The sequence below is a fragment of the Drosophila albomicans genome, chromosome X, assembly GCF_009650485.2.
Source record: "Drosophila albomicans strain 15112-1751.03 chromosome X, ASM965048v2, whole genome shotgun sequence".
Classification (NCBI taxonomy): Eukaryota; Metazoa; Arthropoda; class Insecta; order Diptera; family Drosophilidae; genus Drosophila; species Drosophila albomicans.
The window spans coordinates 23,806,885-23,825,595 of NC_047627.2; the positions used below are offsets into that span (position 1 = coordinate 23,806,885).

Genomic DNA, 18,711 nt, shown 5'->3' on the forward strand with positions numbered 1-18,711 from the left:
GCACAATGATGACCATGGGCGGCATTGCATAACATTTATGGGTGAGGAGGCGTGGCAGGGCAGCGCAAAGTGCGTGCACTAATTACTTATCTAGTAGAGCTTTGGGGAACGATTTTAAAGCTAAAGCTTAACACAGTTTAGCGGCCACTTAAGCTGCTGCTGCTGCTGCGCTGCTGCTGCAAGACGCCATTTTGTAATTAGCCGCATTACAAGCACATAGTAGCACACTCACTGAGATTTTGTGCGGCTACTTTATATGTTAATGAGTTTTCTTGCCTTTGTCTTATCTGGCTAGCTGCCCCCTACCTACCCCCCGTCATCCCCTATCCCGCTGGAGTGGACATGAGTGCGTGCAATTGAATTTGAAAGCAGTGCTTAAGCTCCACTGCTTCCCCCTTCACACTGCACACTGCTCACTGCACTTCTTGATGCTGGCATAATATGCAATATGAAAGTTGTTGTTGCCTCTTTTTGGCAAAGTTCAAATTGCATTTGAGCAAAATGCACACAAAAAAAAAGCGGCGAATGGAGAAGAGAGAACGACAAAAAAGAAAAACACAAAACAGCCAGCATGTAAAAGAAGCGTTGACTGTTAGAGAGAGGAGAGAGTGGGGGCGAAAGAGATAGCAAGAAGGTGTGAGAGTGAATGAGAATGTGGCCAAAGCAAACAGCAAAGCACAAACGGCAACTTGCATGTGCATGTAAAACACACACACACACACACACGTGCAGTGGAACATTTTCTTATCTAAACAATATTTGGCGGCGTCAACGACGTCGACGACGACAACGTTTTTCTCTTACTGATTGAACAAAGTTTGTTATTGTTGTTGCTGTTGCTGTTCTTGTTATTGTAGTTTGCTATTTGACTAGTGCAAAAATTGTTTTTGATAAAAGCTTCCAGCAGGAAGAATGCCAAACAACGAAGTCTTTTATTTTTATTATTATTATTATTATTATTGCAGCTGTCCATTGCAGCAAGCGACATACATATGTACATACATACATAAATATGCATAGCAAAATACCTGCTCATAATATTATTGCAATTTTTCAACTTTGAGCATTCATCTTTAAAACTGTGCCGTAAACATTACAGTTTGCGCGCCACTAGATATCACAGTTTGAGTAGCTCGATTTGATTGGCGACTACAGTTTTGGTGTCATTACATTGCATAACACTGAATTTTGTCCCCTTTCATCTTTACCATTTTTGTGCAAGAGAGAGAAAGACAAATCTTAAAAAGAGAAAAACAAGAAGAATGGAAAAGCACATGAAATAATAAAGTTTAATAATATATTATTAATATAGTCGCACAGCAAATAAAAAATTTTCACAGTTTGAGCAACACATTGAAATAGCTTACAGTTTTTTTCTTATTGCCAGCATTACGTCACAATGCCGATCCCTAGCGCCAGCCAACAGCACAGTTTTTCAGCCACTGTTGCCTGCTAGCAAAGTTTGTGTGCCACTTGGCAATGCGCGCACGTGCGCGACAGAGATAGCACTACAAACGAAATGCAAAGAGAAATTACATGTTTTTTTGTGTTTATTTTTTGGGTTTTCTTTTTTGTTGTTGTTGTTCGCAGCTGGCAAATTACAAATACAATTAGAAACTTGCATATATATTTAACATATTTTGCGTTTTTTTTTGTTTTATTTTTAATGTTTTTTTTTTTGTTTTTGCCCACACGAAAAAAAAAACATTGGTTTCAAATTGTTTAACAAATTTTGTTGTATGTAAATGTGTCATTGTGTAACTAGAAACTAATTTATAATTTAAGCATTATAAACTTAAAGCAGTTTTGTTGTTTTGCATTTTGCATTTTCCGTTTTGTTGTTGTTTCTTTTTCTTCATACGCTGCTCGTTCTTCTTTCCACTCGTTACTCGTTACTCGCTACTCGTTACTTTTTACGACTGGGGCTCTGGCAGGAGGAACAAATGTTTTGTAAATGCGCCACAAATTCATTTTTCTCTCTTTTTAGTTTTAGGAAGCAATCTTAAGTGTAGAAATTAGATAACTGTTTCTTTCTTCATCTGGTTTTCTTTGTTTTTTGTTTTTGTAATGGAATTGGAAATGTGCAGAGGGATGAAAGGGGCGGGGTGGGATGAGGGGATGGGCACAACTTAAGTTTATTGTTGTTTGATTTGAATACAGCACAATTTGTGTATTTTCAAATGTTTCTTTTTGTGTTTTTTTACATAACATAACATTTTATTTCCATCTCTTTCTATGCTGCTTCCTCTCTTCTTCATCTTCTTCTTCGTCTTGTACTAATTGCTGATAAATTTTGCACCCGTTTTTTTGTTTTTTTAGTTGCCTCATGTCGCTGTTGCTTCTAGTTGCTGAAGGGGTTGGTGGGTGGAAAGGGGGGTTGGGGGAGTGGCCTAGGGAGTTTTCGAATTTTTACATTTACATTTTGCAATTTGTTGTTGTGGTTGTTGTTGTTGGAAATGTCAAATGATCAAAAGCGTTGATGAGGTCAGATTTAAAACAAATGAACAATTATGCTTGACTTGCTGCAGTTGTGTGTATGTGTGTGTGTGTATGTATATAACTATACATGTGAGTGTGTGTTTGTGTGTTGAGCATGCTCCAAAAATCCTTTTCCTTTTTTCTTCCTTTCTATTGCTCTGTGAAAACTGTGTGTGTGTGTGTGAATGCTATCGACTCTCTTTCTCCGTGTGTGTGTGTGTTGGTATGTGTGTGTGTGTGGTATCGATTAATCGATTTATCGATTAACCAATCATCAGTCCACAGCCGAGCTTAAAGTTGTTCTTCACATGATTCATGCGCCCGCTCAGCGTAAACGAGAATGGCAAAGGCTGCAAACGCTTCTCCAACACTCCCGAAATGTGCCAATTGGAGTCAATGGAGCCTGCAAAATAAGCGAGATTCATTATATTAATAAAATGAAAAGTAAGAACAAGTTTAAAGTAGCGCTAGCTTTGAAATTCCCTGAGTTATAGTTATTTATAGGAGTGGACAGACGGAACGACGGACAATGTTTTTAGTATTTGATGGTTGCTGATAAGATATAGATATAGATAAAGATAAATAGTATTCTAGCACTTTCGATAGTTTCTAAGATTACTATTATTAATTTAAGTTTAAATTATGTTAACTTAGCAACATTTAAGTATTTTTAGTTCAAATTTTTAATTGTAAAGTTGGTGAAAATATTCTAAAGGTCCATTTTTGTTTGAATATTCCCATCAACTTTACAATTTGAATTTAAATTAAAAGTGCTAAAAGTATACTTAAATTAACAAATGTCAAAATATCTTGTTTCCCTTTCCTAAGGTCAATGCTAGAAATTAAGAAGAGTTGCTTGGAAATTCGAAATGTTAACTTCAATTAACTGAGATATGGCATTTCAATTTTAATGGACAGAGATGACTGCAATATCCTCACAAATGAAATGTCGATGAATAACATAATAATAATCTCGATTGAATTGGACAGATGGAAAGAAAGACAGACACGAGTATAACATGCTAACAAACTAAATGTCTATTCATTGACATAATCAGAATCATCCGAATTCAATTGGACACACAGACATTACTATGAAATAAAATGTCTCGACAACGTAATCATCTCGAAAATTGGGCAGACGTAAGGACAGACAGACCGACATTAGTTTAGTATCGTAGCAAATGAAATTTCTATACATCAACATAATCATAATCATCCTGATTTAACTGGACAGACAGACATTAGTATAGTATCCTAACAAAAGAAATGACTATTCATAGACATTATAATAATCATCTCGATTCAATTGGAGAGATGGTATTTCTTTCTATGAGTATAATATCCTAACTAAACTAAACTGTCGACTTATCGACATAATCATAATCATCCCGATTTAACTGGACAGACAAATAGACAGACATCAGTATAATATCCTAACAAATGAAATGACTATTCATCGACATTATAATAATCATCTCAATTCAATTGGAGAGATGGTATTTCTTTCTATGAGTATAATATCCTAACTAAACTAAACTGTCTACTTATCGACATAATCATAATCATCCCGATTTAACTGGGCAGACAGACAGACAGACATAAATATCTATACATCGACATCATAATCATCGGAAAGAGAGACATAACAATAATATAACTATATTATATATAATCCTATCTACGACATTCTAGAACACTTTTAGGTACCTTTGAAGACCAGATCGGCCTTGGGCAAATCGATTTGGTAGGCAATCGTAGCGACGGATTCCTGCATGCGGAGACTTGTCTCCACCTCGACGCCAATTTGCAGCTGCTCGCTGGCCTTTTGATAGTAGCACAGATGCAATCCACTGGGACCCAAAGTGCCCGACCAAATCGAGTCGCCGTTGGTATAGCGTCCCAGAGCAGAGACGATGGCAATCTGGCGTCCAGGGACATTGGGTCCATACTGATAGGCGACCTCAGCGCCGAGAGCTGTGCGCTGTGTCACCGACTGCAGATACTGGCCAACGATGACGCCGGAATTGGTGAATATGCTCGGATTTCCGAGAGTGATCGAGGCGGTGAAATCATTGCCTCGATAATCTGTGCTCAGCTGTGTGGCCATCACCTTGGACTCTTGAATCTGCAAAAGGATAAGTATTACGATACTTTCAACACTGGTTGATCAACGAGTCGAAAACTTACCTGCGAGGCAAACTTGCAGCGCAGACGCGAACTGAACTGATGTATGACATTGGCATTGAGATTGCCAGAGGGATCAATGTCACCCAGGAGCACGGGGAATGCCTCCGTTGGGCTGTATTGCTTGGTGCCCACGTAGGTGGCCCCAAAGCGATAGCCACTTGGCACTGTGGTGCTCAAGTTGATCGTGTGCGATACCTGAAAGTGATTGCTCAGCCCTTTGTTCAGCATGATCTTGGCCCCCTCAAATGTGATGGCCTGTACATCTGTGAGGGAGAGAGAGAGGAGTGATAACATGATCAGAAAGTGTTCTATGTAGGGAATTGTAGTGTGGGAAATGTAAGAACAAGATTGCACAGTCATAAAATCGCCCATAAATTGCAAAACAAGCCTTCACAACCTTCATTCTTTTCTGCTGCAGAGCAATTATGCTTTATGCAATTGAAATACGACTGAAATATCATTAAAAAGTGTTTAAAAGCATGCTTCCCTTTTCCGCTGCCAAGGAAACAATGTTCTCCGCATCCAATATGCAGCTGGGATGACTCGACACGAAGTGCGTGAAATTCCAGTTGGACATGTCAGCCGAAATGTCATTTGCAAGTAAACTGCGCTTAAAGGAAGCAAGCAGTTCACGCAATGCATGATCCATATGCACTGCTTTGTTAAGCAGCTGTTTTTCGACTGCGCTCAAAGAAAGCAAGCCAGGCAACAATATTTTCTGCACGCCATATGCAGCTTGGATGTCATCGCATGACTCGACACGAAATGTGTGAAATTCTAGTTGGACATGTCAGATGAAATGTCATTCGGAATTAAGCTGCGCTTAAAAGAAGCAAGCAGTTCAAAACGAAGCGCGATCCGTTTCCACTGCTTTGCTAAGCAGCTGTTTTTCGCAGGTCAAAACCCAATTTGGCCCCCACTCATATCGATAACGATAAACATGCACATGAATGAGTACATCGAAGGTGCAACTGATAATACATAATCACAGAGACAGAAACACACACTCACACTAACACGCACTTACACACACGTACACGCGCACGCACACACATACACGCACTTGGGTTAGCGCAGGCAACCCCCCCTCCCCATATTCAGCCCGTTTCACATGCTTGTAGGTTATGTCATCAGAATGGCAAAAACATTTTTGGTTTGCTCATGAATGAGAATCGCATACCTTTGCATTTCTTGTGCAACTCCTCAACGGTGCCGGGATTCTCGAGTGTGTGCTCCTTGGACGCATCGCCCACATCGGCCGCAATCAATGTGGCTGCTGCTCCATCTGTGCCGCTTCTGCTGCTGCTCAGTTGCGCTGGTTCCGGCAGCCCGAGACTTGCCGCAACGCTGTTGCTGCGCGCCGCCGTTGGCTCGATGCCGGATGATGCCGCTACCACGTTACCCATTATTACCTAGATATATAGTTTTTCTTCTTTTGTGTAAATTACTGCTGTTGTTATTGAATGTGAGTGTGTGTGTGTTCCTTTTTTTTTCTTGTTGGCCAACGAAAATTAGAGAAGTGGCACGCGCTGTACGGGGTATCACACTACAAAAAAACAAAAAAAAAAGACTGCTTTTGACAGTCAAATGTCTCGATATCACATATGTTTTTGCCTATCGATATACTGGCAAGCATCGATGCTTGCTGCTGACTGACGACTGTTTCACAGTTTACTCTGTTGCTGTTGCTTGGTTAGCTCACAAAATATGTAAAAAAAAAATTATGACTAATTATCATTTGATTGAAATCAACTCAAGAAATAAATATTGATTGATTAGCTAAGCAAGTAATCGATACTCATTGCGAGCAGCTGAACTGCCATTCCACTGGGCAGCGTTGCCAGACTGTTAAACTTAGTTGAGCGCTGAATTTGAAATAAAAGCCAAGCAATTTAATCAATAAAAACGTTTATATTTCAAGTTCAAGTATATGTGTATCCTTGTTTTCTTTTTTAATTTTGTTTTCTTATTTTTTGTTTCACATGTTCACGCACATGCATTGAAGTATTTCTCATGTATATAGGTTAATAAGATGCAGCACAATACTCAGCTGAACAGAACAATTATGAAAATCAGTGTAGAAGAGTCTTGGCTGGGTTTTTTTTTTTACCGGGAAAATGCAAAAATATATAAGATTGGACTTAACTATGAGTCATCGTCGCGAGTCAACAAAAATACATTTTGTTTTCATTCTTTTTTGTTTTTTTTTTTTGGTGCACTATTAAAAACGAGTCAACAAATAAAGACAGCATACAATTATCAAATCAACATACACAAAATAATAATATGTAAAATCGCATAGAAAAAATAAAACATATTGTATGTTCTGCATATATATGTAGGAAACGGTTTTGGTTTTGGAAAAAAAAATTTGATGTATACTAAACTAAACAAAGTTTGCCGCTGGATTGGAAACGCAACGATCACGATGATCATCATCCCATCAACAGCAGGAGGACTTCTCGGGCTCGGCGACAAAGAGATTAAAGTCAAGACTGTTGGGTCGCGCAAATCCAGATTTGATGCCATCCCAGCCATCCTCGGCTTTATATTCGCCCGATCGGATGCGGGCATAAACCTCTTGGGTGACCATGCGAAATGCCTCCTCAACGTTGGCGCCAGTCCGCGCCGATGTCTCCACAAAGTGCAAGCCATGCAACTTAGCAAATCCCTGGCCATCTTCAGTGGACACCTCGCGATGCCCCGAACCCGAATTAACCAGATCCAATTTGCAGCCAACGAGTGCAAAGACCGGAACATGCGGCTCAATGTGACGTCGCGCCTCCATCATCCAGAGCGGTATATGCTCGAAGCTGGCGTAGTTCGAAATATCGTAGACGAGGAGAACGCCAACCGAGTTGCGATAATATGACTTTGTGATCGAACGAAAACGCTCCTGGCCAGCGGTGTCCCACAGCTGAAGTTTGATCTGTGTGCCGTCCTTCATTTCGATGAGGCGGGCGAAGAAGTCCACGCCCACTGTGGGATCCGAGAGCTAAAGAAGAGAGCAATGAAAGTGTATTTAGTTGAATGTTAAAAAAATAGTATAAATATTCGGATTACGACATAGTTGAGCTTATATTGTAAGTGTATTTAGTTGAATGTTTAAGTAATGGTACAAATATTTGTATTAAAAGATAGTTGAACATATATTGAATATTTAAATAACAACATTTAATTCCACAAATTTGTATTAAAAGATAGTTGAGTTAACATTCCAATTCAAGTTATTAAGTTGAATATTCAAATAATATAAATATGAAACAAATTTAGAGTAAATTGAGTTGAGCAAACAATTCCAATGTTAAATTGCTTTAATCCCACATTTGAAATTCATTAAGTTAGCGCCAAGTGTGCTTAAGCGTTGCCACTCTTGTTGAAAATTGCTATCCTTTACAACTGCAACTTCACAGAGAAAGAGCAAGAGGGGGACAAGAAGATGAAGAAATGAAAGAAAAAACTGTGCAAACAACACTAAATTAACTTCTTAATTTTTCTTGTTCATCACCCAAACTAAGCACAAATACAACACATTTACTTGAGTTCAAAAGTGCGCGCTACATGTTCAAGGTTGCCACACTATTTTATGTGCTCCTAGGCAATTGCATTATCAGTACTTTACACACACACACACATTAACACCCGTATAGCCATTCGCTGCGACACTGCGGTTATGGGTGGGGTATGAGGAAGGGTGGGGGAAGCGGGGACACATAGGAAAGATGCTTGCCTTTGTCTTAATGAATATATTGTGCGCTACTTTAATTATGTAATTATTATGATTGCACTTGACACAGTTGCACTAAGAAGCACATACAACAAAAACAAAAAAAAACAACACTTTCAAGTAATACGCATAACATACCTCGGCAAATTTTCCATCTGTGAAGAATTTGAGTAGCGAACTTTTGCCCACTGTGCTGTCTCCAATGAGTATTAAGCGAAATTGATAATCAAAAATTGGCTCAACCATCGTGTTTAGTTTGTTTTGTTGTTTGTTGACTTTTGTGTATTTGCTTCGCTTGTTGTTTTTGTTTTTGCGTTAATGCGCAAATTAACTTTGTCCTTTTTGCTTTTCTTCTTCGCTCTAGTTGCTGCTGTTGTTGTTGTTATTGTTGTTGTTGCACGCCCAGCGAAATTGCGTTTTGCTTTTGACTTGTGCTCTTGGCGTTAATTAATTCACCGTTGAACGTGCTGCTAGCGTATAAATCAATTTGTTGCTTTTTTGTTTATTAAATTTAACTAAACTCAGCTGCTTGCTTTGCACTGTTTTGTTTGTTTTTTTTTTCTAACGCACAGCTATTACTGTCATTGTATGAGTGTGTGTGTGAGTAAGTGTGTGGGTTGGTTTCCAGGGCTGCCAGCAAATTACTCATTCTTGTACTCAGTGGCATCGCTGCCATTGCCGCGAATTTAAATTATTTATTAATGTGTTAAAACTGTCTAGAAATTATGAGAAACACTAAAATTATTTTTTTAATAATGATTGTTGTTGTTTGTATTTATTAATCAAGCGCTATATTAATAAATAGTATAAAAAAATACTCAATTGCCTACTGAGTGGCAACGCTGCAGCTGTCGCGCAATTGCGTTTTATTTATTGAACACAAAAAAGCAAATTGAATACCGAAAAAATTTAATTTATTTTCAGTAAATTTTGTTTAAAAAAAAACATTTATCGTAATTAATTAAATAGTAGTTTACATTTGCTGTGTTATCGATGCTGCGAACGCATCGTTATCGATATTCGGTGCTCTGCTTCTGTCATCGCTATCTGTCATATTTGACATTAGTTCGTTTTATTTCGGCTTTATTTTCGTATTGTTTTCAATTTTGTGCTGCACAAATGTACAATAAAATCGAACACGAAGGCCGAGCAATAAACAGCAACTTGTGCAGCAGCAACCGAGCAACAGCACCAAAGCGCCCATAAATTGCCGTTAACTGCCTTGCGCGACAATTAGTCAAATAAAAAAAAGAGAGGCAACAACAACAACAACAACAAGAAGAAGCAGTAGAACGTGTGTGGTTACCGCACTTGGAAGGAGAAGTAAGGCAACACACACAGATCCAGCATAGCATATAGTATTTAGAATCACACATAGATGTTAAAGTTTGTGCTGCACGACGCCATTGGCTACGTGCGCAACAATGTGCGTGAGTTCAGTCTCAATGCCCTCCGACTGCTGCCGCAGCTTCCCCAGCTGAGTCCCTACGATGTGAGTACAATTATCGATCGCACCCAAAAAACTATCGATTAATCCTTTATTATTCGCTGTTGTTGTAACGATGTTGTTGTTTCTGTTATATGTGCAGGTGAATTTGGCATTACGCGAAAATGAATTCGTTTACAATTTCCCGCTGGACGGCATCATACGCAGCTACGAAACAAATCAACTCGGCTCCAATTCCCCCTGCGAGGATTCACGCACCGAAGCCAGTCTCCTCCATCGCAACGGCTTCATCTGCGGCGTCTTCGATGGCCACGGCGGCGCCGCCTGCGGCCAAGTGGTCTCCAAGCGTCTGCTCCGCTACATCTCCGCGGGCACGTTGCCCCGCCAAGTACTACGGGAGCAGATGAAGCAGGGATGCACCAGCCAATCGTTCCTCAAGTGTCACAACGACAATGTCGATTTCGTCAGCGAGATTCGTCCCATCTACGAGAACAGCTTCCAGCAGTACATCAAGCGTCTGAGTGCGGAGCCGCAGCGCGATGTCGCCACCGAGCTGGAGCAGGCTTTCCAGCAACTCGACGAGGATTTGGCCCTCGAAGCCTTGGCCACCAACGATGTCCGCACCATGAGCGTTGCGCTCTCCGGTAAGGAAAACATCTTTTAAAATTGTAGAAGAAGTTGCATTAGCTCCTATGCAATTCTTGTTTGGTCTAGAAATGAGCCACGGCTTCTCTTAGCCTCCTAAAGAAATCTATCTAAAAAAGTAGTAATCATTTTTATGATATTCTCTAGTAACAATCTGCATCTAAATTATATTGAACTTACAAATCATTTCTATGGAAATCTATTCCGTCGTTCTGTCTGTCCACCTATTGTATCTCTTATATCTTAAAGGCTATAAGAGCTAAAACAAATAAATTTGTTGATTACACTTTTCAGCTTAAAAGCATTGAGTACTATGAGTATCTTAATATCTGCAGCTAAATTTAAATTATAAACTGGCAAACCATTCATTTATAGAAACATACATCCACCTTTCTGTCTGTCCGCCTCTTTAATCGCCTACATTTATATTCTTTTCTGGTTCCTACGCAGTTTAAAAATGCTGTAGAATAGGACAAACCCTTCTTATAAACCCTAAAATAAATTATAAATAAAGAAATAATTCATTTTAATAACTTTGTTAAAAGATGATAAATTTCCATTATAATAAACTTTCAAACTATTAATTTATACGGAGATCCATCCGTCGATCTGTCTGGCCTCCTCTTTTATCTACTATATCTTAAAGACTATATCAGCTGAAGGTACTAAATTTGGTAATAAAACTCTTCTAGTTGCTAGTCAGCTTAAGAATACTGTAGAAGAGGTAAAATATAAGTATCTTAACAGTTGCAGCTAATCCGAAATTATAATAAACAGCAAATTATCATTTATAGGGATAAGTTTTGGGATTTTTGTATCCCATTTATTGACATCTAAAGCTACTAAATTTGGGGATAACATTCTTCTTGTTCTTACACAGCTTAAGAATACTGTAGAAGAGGGCAACTATGAGTTTCTCAATAGCTTAATATACCATATAATATGCCTTTATACTCATTTCCTTCCCTTATTTTAGGCGCCGTTGCTTGTTTGGTGCACCTGGAGGGACTGCAACTGCATGTGGCCAGCACTGGGGACTGTGGGGCTGTGCTCGGAGTGCTCGATCCGCAGACGAATCAGTGGCAAGTGAAGAAGCTGAACAGCGAACACAATGCGGACAACATGCAGGAGGTGGAGCGCATTCTCCAGGAGCATCCGCGAGAGGAGCGCGAGACGATCATCCGGAATGGTCGACTGTTGAGTCAATTGGCACCGTTGCGCGCCTTTGGCGACTATCGATACAAGTGGCCGGTGGAGACGATGCAGCAGCAGGTGGTGCCCATGTTTGGGGAGCATGTGATGCCACCGAATTATTATACACCGCCGTACCTGACCGCACGCCCCGATGTCCAGCAGCACGAGCTGGGCGTCAACGATAAGTTTCTAGTCATTGCCAGCGATGGCCTCTGGGATTTTCTCACGCCCAGCGAGGTCGTCAGTCTGGTGGGTGAGCACATCAACTCCAAGAAGATCCTCGAGCCGATGCGTCTCCCCAGTGGCGATGTCAAGCTGAAGGAGATCTCCGCCCAGCTAGCGGAGCGCAAGTGAGTACAAAAGAAAACACCTTTCTATGTCTGTCTGTTAAAAGAGTACTACCGAGAAGGTCGATCACAATTTTGCAACAATGCTAACAAGTGTTAGTTAAGGTTTTAATAGTGTATTTTGATTGTATTTTCCATTGTTTAGAAATGTTCACATAATTGATAGAATGAGTATTGTAAGCAGTAGAATGGGTACTACCGAGAAGGCTGACGGTATTTTTATAGCACAACATATGTCTTTGATAGTATATTGCATTTTCTATATATTTTAAATTTAATTTTTACAATTAATAATGCAACTAAATGTTATTCAAAGGGGGGTACTATCGAGAAGGTCGTTGGCACTTTTAGAGCTTAATGCTTCAAAGTGTTTCTAGAATGTAGTTTACTTGTATTTTACATTGTTTATAATCAATGCAATTAATATTGTAACTAAAAACCATAGAATGGGTTCTACACTGCTCAAAAATAATAAAAGTAGAGTAGAATAATAAGAGTAGAATGAGTGCTACCGAGAAGGTCGTCGTAGAACTTTATGCTTCAAAGTGTTAGTTTAGGTTTTCCTAGAATATAACTTATTTCTGTTTTGCATTGATTACAAATAATTGCAATAGGAATAGAATGCGTACTACCTAGAAGGCTGTCGGTACTTTTATAATAATACTTGCAAATAGTTAGCTGAGGTTTGAAGAAAGTACTTTTTTTTGTATTATACATTGTTTGGAGAGAATATGCATCATTTTTATTAATAGCAATAGAAAAAGTACTACCAAGAAGGTCCTCGACACTTTTACAAGTAATGTTTTAAAGTGTTAGTTTAGGTTTTCCTAGAATATAGTTTACTTCTATTTACCAATAATTGTAATAGTTTACCAATAATTGTAATAGGAACACTACCGAGAAGGCTGTCGGGGCATTTTTAAATTTTATTCTGAAATTAACTCTCTCTCTATTATTTGTTCGCTTTCAGAGCCGGACTGACGCGCAAGCCGATCGATCAGAATGCGGCGACACACTTGATAAGGCATGCTTTAGGAGCCACCGAGTATGGCATTGAGCACTCAAAGATCTCGTATTATTTGTCGCTGCCGCAGGATGTGGTGCGTTTGTATCGCGACGACATCACCATCACCGTCATCTACTTCAACTCGGAGCACATTGCCAAGCTGCGCAACGAAACATCGACTGCGTCATCATCTTCATCTTCATCATCATCATCGCAACCTCAGCCAGCGGCGTGATTTGAGTGAACGACGAGAACGAGATCTGGATGTTGGATGGATTCACGAGTACCTTCGAGCATCTAAGCTAAATCGATATATATATATAACTACTATATATGTATTTGTATATGATGAATATGTATTTATTGGACGGCGTCTAAGCTAAATCTCAGCTAGTCGCAAAAGTTGTTTCGTTTAAGTTTTGTTTACAATCTCCTCCTTCTCCTTCGCCTCCTCTTCAATTTTTCCCTGTCTCTAATTGTTGCCACTAGTTGTTGCTATTGTTGTTGTTGCCGAAGTCTTGATCCTTGACGATCGAAGCGCTGAAAATTACAATTTAAACACAAGCTATCCTAACGATAATAAGCTGGAACTGATTATGCATTATTTTGCTTTTTAAATTGACTTCTTTTAGGAAATTAAAAATAAAAGTTGATTGCATTACTTTGGTTTTTAAATTGGCTTCTTTAAGAGTTTATTGATTTATTTTGCTTTTTAAATTGGCTTATTTTCGTAAATAAAAAATAAGAGTTGAATATTTTTGTTTTAGTTAAAGACTTATTTTAATTGCAATTGAAATATAAAAATAAAATATGGAATATTCATTGTTATTTATTTCAATTTAAAGTAATTCAAAATGTGACTCTTTTTTTGATAAAAAATATAAAAATTGTGAAATAAATTTAAATTAATTAAAAGTAACTCTTATTTGTTTTATAGAAATACAAAATTTTGTTTTAAATTTGAATTAATTAATTAAATGTGCAACTCTTATTTCGTGATGGAAATACAAAAATTGTGAAATATTCAATTGTTCTCTTTCAAAATTTAATTTAATTTTAAAAAATTTTAAAATTCGATTTCAATTTCTGTAAAGTTTAAGCAATTTAAATTTTGGCGCCTGTTATCGATAACTTTCCTTACTCGATAGCTGTGTCCTGGTTTGTGATAGCGCGAGAAATCGCACTTCAACTCAAGTCGCCTATCGATAACTTTGCTTTGAATGCTTACCGTCAAATCGCATATCGATAACTTTGCTTTCGATTTGTGATTTGAATGCATAGCGCCAAAAAGAGTTTTGCTGAGTTGTTTTGCTTTTGTTTATTACTGCGCTCAGTACAACAAACTTTGTTTGTTTGTGTATTATTGTTCGGCGTAACAAGCGGTGATGGCTTTGATTTATTTACACTTTACTTTTTCTGTGTGGCTGTGACTTGTTACAGCCTGTTACCGGATTGCTTACTCGAATTAGAAGTAAAGAAAATTTGCAGTTATATAATTTGATACAAAAATGCACAAATTAGTTAATTACGGAATATGCCTTGAATTCAAAATAAATATTGTTAAATTAATTGTTTTCTATAAAACATTAGCACCGTTTTGCTTTCTATTCGAAATGGGTAGCGGGTATCTCACAGTCGAGCATACTCGACTTTCTTATATTTCGTACTTGTTAGTATATTATTTGGTATATCTGGTATGTTTTGACCTGTGTGCTATATTTTGAATGTAAGACTATATTAATATACCAAAAAAAAAGTCTTTAGTATATTTTTAGTATTTTAGCGGTACAATAGTTTGGTATATTTTAAGAATAATACCACATATTGAGTCTGGTATATTTTGCACTCTGTGGTATATTATGGACGGAGCCCTATAATATTATACCAAATATATATTATGGTATATTTGTGGTAGTTTAATTTGGTATATTTTTAAGAATAATACCGCACTGATATATTTTGTATGCAGTACTATATCAACATACCAAATATAGATTTTAGTATTTTCCCGTATATTAATTTGGTATATTTTAAGCATAATACTGCACCGTTTCGCTTTTATTGGATATATCAAAGTCGAGCACACTCGACTAGTAGCTTTCTTACTAGTTTCAACTTTCGTTCAACAACGAAGGCGGCAAATAGTGGGCGTGGCAGTGTTATAAACCACGTTGACGGATTATTTAAGGCGGCTTTTTAGCAAGTTGTAAAACATTTTTCGAGAAATGTGATTAGTTTTATTTTACAATTATATTCATTACACAGTTTGGGGGGGGCGTGGCAGGGTTCAAAGGGGGCAGGGGCGGGGGTTATACACAAGGTATAGACGAGGCATCGTTAACGCTAAACACTACGTTCAAATGGGCGAGCTAAGGCTAAAAACGAACACTTAAAAGAGAAAGAGAGAGGAGAATTGGGGAGAGAGAGAGGGAGAATGGGGAAGAAGGAGAGGGAGAGAGGAAGAGGAAAAGCATTAAAACTTAAAAATGACCGATTTACAATTCTAAATAATTATATTAAAAAAAAGGTAAGTAATTTAAATCTGATGAAAAACACGCGCTCTTCCTCCGTTCAATCCTTGGCTTCCAGATCGGCGGCGACTTCCTGCCGACTGACGCAATTGAGGAACTCCATTTGGATGTGCGTGATTTGCGTTTTGCTAAAGTATTGCATCTTCTTCTTGAGGAAATCGAAGAACAAATCGAGCTCATCTCGCTTGAGTTGCTGTTGCTGATGTTGTTGCTGCTGCTGTTGATGTTGCTGCTGCTGTTGTTGATGATGCTGCTGTTGTTGTTGTTGCACCTGTTGCTGCTGGAGTTCGTCTTCTTTGATGAGCGTGCTGCTGGAGGCAACGCTGATGGAGGTGCCGCCACAACTCAACGTTGGCAGTTGGAGTATCGTCGTCGGGCTGCTGAAGTGACCCGCTGAACTATTGCACAAAGTGGTTGCTGCTGTTGGTGGCAACGTCGTGCTGACAACAGCAGCAGCCGATGGAGTTGCTGTCGCCGTTCCTGTTGCTGCTGTCGATGCATTCAGTTGACAGGCGGCGGGTTGGGAAATTGTGACGCTGGTGCTCGTTGCCTCCGTGACATCGACAAGCGCAATTTGCTGCGATTCTTTTGTCGATGATGTCGTGGTTGCTGCATTCGTTGTGGTCACCAGCGTGAGATTCTTGAGCTTCGTGTCCGCCGTAATCACTCCGCCAGCAAGCACGCTATTTGTGGCCGTCGCTGTTACTGTTGTTCCTCCTCCGCCGCCTCCTCCGCTGTTCCCGCTCCCACTCCCGCTTCCACTTGCGGTTGTGCTGGCAAAGTGATGGGCACGCAAAATGTGGCACGTGATCTCTTTTTGCGTCTCGTGCGTCTCCGGCTCAATGTCCTCGATGAACTCATCGATGTAATGGAAGCCCTTGCTATCGGCCACATCGTCACCGCAATGCGCTCCACTCGCCTCCTCATACAAACACACTTCCTCGTAGTCAACTTCCGCTCCTGTGGCGGCATCTTCGTCCAGTTCGTGCTTCACAATGTCCACCACTTGGGTGCCATCGTGTTGCTGCACTTCATCCTCATCCAGTTCATCGTCGACAACATCGTCGTCGTCTTCCACTTCGCCATCAACGTCATCGTCGTCTTCATCTTGCGTTATCTGTGACAATTCAATGCTCGAGATGCTGCCATCGTGATGACGTTGTTGTTGTTGTTGCTGCTGTTGTTGTTGTTGGTGTTGCAGGTGATGCACATGTTGCTGATGGCTGTCGGGAATGTGATGATGATGATGCTGCTGCTGCTGCTGGTGATGATGATGATGGCCATGATGATGCGTCGGATGCGTGTTGCTGTCATCGGCCACACTCTCCTCATAGGCAGTCAGTATAAACGTTTCCGCCTCATCGCCGCCCACCAAAGTGATCTGTGAACTGTGTCCATGATGATGATGGTGATGATGATGGCTGGCCAAAGCACCGCTGCCATCCTCATCGATCACATCGTGCTCCAAGTCATCCACATCCCCCACATCGCCATCCTCGTCTTCATCGTCATCATCGGGCTGCTTTTTGATCTGCAACATTGCAGCGAGCGCATTGCGCTGAGCTTTTAACTTCGGCTGATACACCTTGGAGAGGAAATCGAGTGGCTTGGCATAGCGCCACTTTGACAATCGTCCCTCAATGCATTTCGGGGAGCGGCGACGATATTGATGATAAGTGTCCCTCAGATTTTTCCATTTGCGTCGCACTTCCTGCACGCTGTACTTATCTAGGATTGATAGATTAACTTGATTAGATGGAACAGGAAGAGGAAAAGCCCTACAACAACACAACTTACTGCCCATTTGCTGGGACACCTTCATCCAGCCGCTTAAGATGTCCGGACGTCGTCGCTGATTTGGCTGCAATTTGTAGTTGTAGAGCGCTGGATTCTGGCGCACCAGATTGATTAACGTTATAATGTCGTCGGTGGGCGCATTATCCTTGTGATAACGCTTGCGCTCCGACATCGTTGCGTCCACTTTAAGTATCACTATTATTATTATTATTATTGTTCAGGCAGGCGCTTGGTATGTGGATGGGCGAGGGGGGGTGGAGGAGTTGGCCTCGCTCGCCTGCTTGTGTGTGTGTGTGCGCTACGGCCAGCCAAATTGCACACTGCTTTAACTGTTGCTATCCTCTTCGTTTTGTGCACACACACAGCCAGCGATCGCGTTTAATATTGTGCAGCGAGCCACGAATTAGCCATATTACAGAATTACGCAGAAAAACACACAAAATTGGACTACAAAATTTTTGGGCTATGCCAGCGTTGCCGTACCGCCTTTGTATACGCTGCAGCCGCAGCGGCGTTGCCACCTAGTGGCAAAACGATTGTACACTGAATATGCATATTCGATTTATTGCGAATAGATTTCGAAAAAATTAAATAATTCATATAAATCAATTTTATTAATTAACAATTAAATAAATTAATTAAATAAATATATACAAAAGCAAAAAAAAAAACAAGAAACAAAATAATTAATGCATTTAAGCGCAATAAATTATTCTAATAAAATAAATATAACATAATGTAATAGATGTAATAAATGAATAATAATAATAAAATAAATAAAACAAAATGTATTTGACAAAAATAAAGAAATAATATAAATAAAAAAATAAATAAAACCCAAAATAATAATAAATAATATAAATATTATGTGAAGGGTAATAAATTAATATAATAAACTAAATACAACAAAATGTAAAATAATATAAATAATATGTGTTAGCACAAAAAATTAATCTAATAAAATAAAAAAAAATGTAATAGACAAAAATTTAAAAAAAAAAATAAATAATATGTTTAAGCGCAGTAGATTAATCTAATCAAATAATTACAAAAATGTAATAAAGAAATATGAATAAATCAAATACAAAATTAATATCTCTTCAATTTGTTTTTCTGAAATGCGTATTAATATTGTTTAATAATTAGCTACTAAATGATTAATAATATAATTTAAACGATAAATTAGGTGCGTAATAATAATGTAAAATAATAAGAAAAATAACTAAATTAGCTACTAAAAGAACACAAAGTAAAATAACAAGTACTATAAAATAAACGCATAAAATAATTACAAAAAGTAGAACGCATTAAAATTGAAGTCAAACTCTTTGGCATTGCTGCCAACTTGC

The 18,711-nt window shown here is 38.9% G+C and overlaps 4 protein-coding genes across 4 annotated transcripts; 1 reads left to right on the forward strand and 3 right to left on the reverse strand.

Moving 5' to 3' along the window:
- Positions 1–1,618: 1,618 nt before the first annotated feature.
- On the reverse strand, positions 1,619–6,235 carry LOC117573869 (mitochondrial import receptor subunit TOM40 homolog 1). Its single transcript, XM_034257349.2, has 4 exons — positions 5,849–6,235; positions 4,669–4,931; positions 4,189–4,606; positions 1,619–2,881 (listed from the first exon to the last, which is right to left on the reverse strand). Exons 1-4 carry the CDS (start codon positions 6,072–6,074, stop codon positions 2,742–2,744), a joined length of 1,047 nt encoding a protein of 348 aa, XP_034113240.1. The 5' UTR covers positions 6,075–6,235; the 3' UTR covers positions 1,619–2,741.
- Positions 6,236–6,823: 588 nt separating this feature from the next.
- On the reverse strand, positions 6,824–8,984 carry LOC117577593 (ras-related protein Rab-39B). Its single transcript, XM_034262440.2, has 2 exons — positions 8,534–8,984; positions 6,824–7,663 (listed from the first exon to the last, which is right to left on the reverse strand). Exons 1-2 carry the CDS (start codon positions 8,639–8,641, stop codon positions 7,112–7,114), a joined length of 660 nt encoding a protein of 219 aa, XP_034118331.2. The 5' UTR covers positions 8,642–8,984; the 3' UTR covers positions 6,824–7,111.
- Positions 8,985–9,446: 462 nt separating this feature from the next.
- LOC117576765 (pyruvate dehydrogenase [acetyl-transferring]-phosphatase 1, mitochondrial) lies at positions 9,447–13,696 on the forward strand. The gene is made up of 4 exons (XM_034261819.2): positions 9,447–9,887; positions 9,985–10,486; positions 11,464–12,031; positions 12,999–13,696. The coding sequence occupies exons 1-4, from the start codon at positions 9,774–9,776 to the stop codon at positions 13,267–13,269; spliced, it is 1,455 nt and encodes a 484-aa protein (XP_034117710.1). The 5' UTR covers positions 9,447–9,773; the 3' UTR covers positions 13,270–13,696.
- A 1,552-nt stretch (positions 13,697–15,248) lies between these two features.
- LOC117566373 (putative uncharacterized protein DDB_G0282129) lies at positions 15,249–17,858 on the reverse strand. Its single transcript, XM_034245874.2, has 2 exons — positions 17,363–17,858; positions 15,249–17,293 (listed from the first exon to the last, which is right to left on the reverse strand). The coding sequence occupies exons 1-2, from the start codon at positions 17,532–17,534 to the stop codon at positions 15,606–15,608; spliced, it is 1,860 nt and encodes a 619-aa protein (XP_034101765.2). The 5' UTR covers positions 17,535–17,858; the 3' UTR covers positions 15,249–15,605.
- Positions 17,859–18,711: the final 853 nt, after the last annotated feature.